The sequence below is a fragment of the Grammomys surdaster genome, unplaced genomic scaffold, assembly GCF_004785775.1.
Source record: "Grammomys surdaster isolate TR1022 unplaced genomic scaffold, NIH_TR_1.0 183, whole genome shotgun sequence".
Classification (NCBI taxonomy): Eukaryota; Metazoa; Chordata; class Mammalia; order Rodentia; family Muridae; genus Grammomys; species Grammomys surdaster.
Genome location: NW_021604628.1, coordinates 393,607 through 394,366, shown reverse-complemented (window position 1 = coordinate 394,366; position 760 = coordinate 393,607). Strand labels below are relative to the sequence as shown.

The following is a 760-nucleotide window of genomic DNA, read 5'->3' as shown; positions in this document are numbered from 1 at the left end:
GGGAGGGAGGAAAGGAGGAAGGGAGGGAGGGAGGGAGGGAGGGAGGGAGGGAGGGAGGGAGGAAAGGATCAGAGAAGAAGCTTGGGGAGAAGTTTCCCCACCTGTAGGAGGCAGCACCCAAAGCCTGGAGCCCACAACTGTCCCCACCTCACCTGTGCGTTCTCTTGCAGTTTGGACGCACAGAGGTCATTGATAACACGCTCAACCCAGACTTCGTGCGCAAGTTCATTGTGGATTACTTCTTTGAGGAGAAGCAGAATCTTCGCTTTGATCTGTGAGTGGAAGGTGGGGCTCACGCTATGGGGGTGGGGGTGCGGTGGGGGATGTGCGACTGGGGCCCTGGTGACAAGGTACAGGCAGAGAAGCAGGGATATTCTGGGAGGCCAGGGAGATGAAAGTGACAGATGAAGTCTACGTCTACGTCCAGCCCTGCTAGGGTGTGTGTGTGTGTGTGTATGTGTGTGTGTGTGTAAGAGAGAGTATATCTGTGCACATGTGTTTGTGAGTGCATGTGTGTGTGTGCCTACATGTGTGTGCATGTGTGTGCGCGTGCACGTGTGTATGTGTTTGCGTGTGTGTTTGTGTATGTATGTGTGAAAGAGAGAGTATATTGGTGCACATGTATGTGTCTGTGAGTGCGTGTGTGTGCATGTGTATGCATGTGTGTGCGTGTGTGTCTGTGTGTGTGTGAAAGAGAGTATATTTGTGCACATGTATGTGTCTGTGAGTGCATGTGTGAGTGTGTGCCTGCATGTGTGTG

The 760-nt window shown here is 52.6% G+C and overlaps 1 protein-coding gene across 2 annotated transcripts in view; it reads left to right on the top strand.

The window, feature by feature from the left end:
* Cpne5 (copine 5) overlaps positions 1-760 on the top strand; it is a 79,279-nt gene that overhangs the window by 25,094 nt on the left and 53,425 nt on the right. For both annotated transcript variants that reach the window (XM_028767886.1, XM_028767885.1), the window contains exon 4: positions 171-274. In XM_028767886.1, coding sequence (XP_028623719.1) covers positions 171-274 — 104 coding nt within the window. The remainder of the gene's footprint in view (positions 1-170; positions 275-760) is intronic.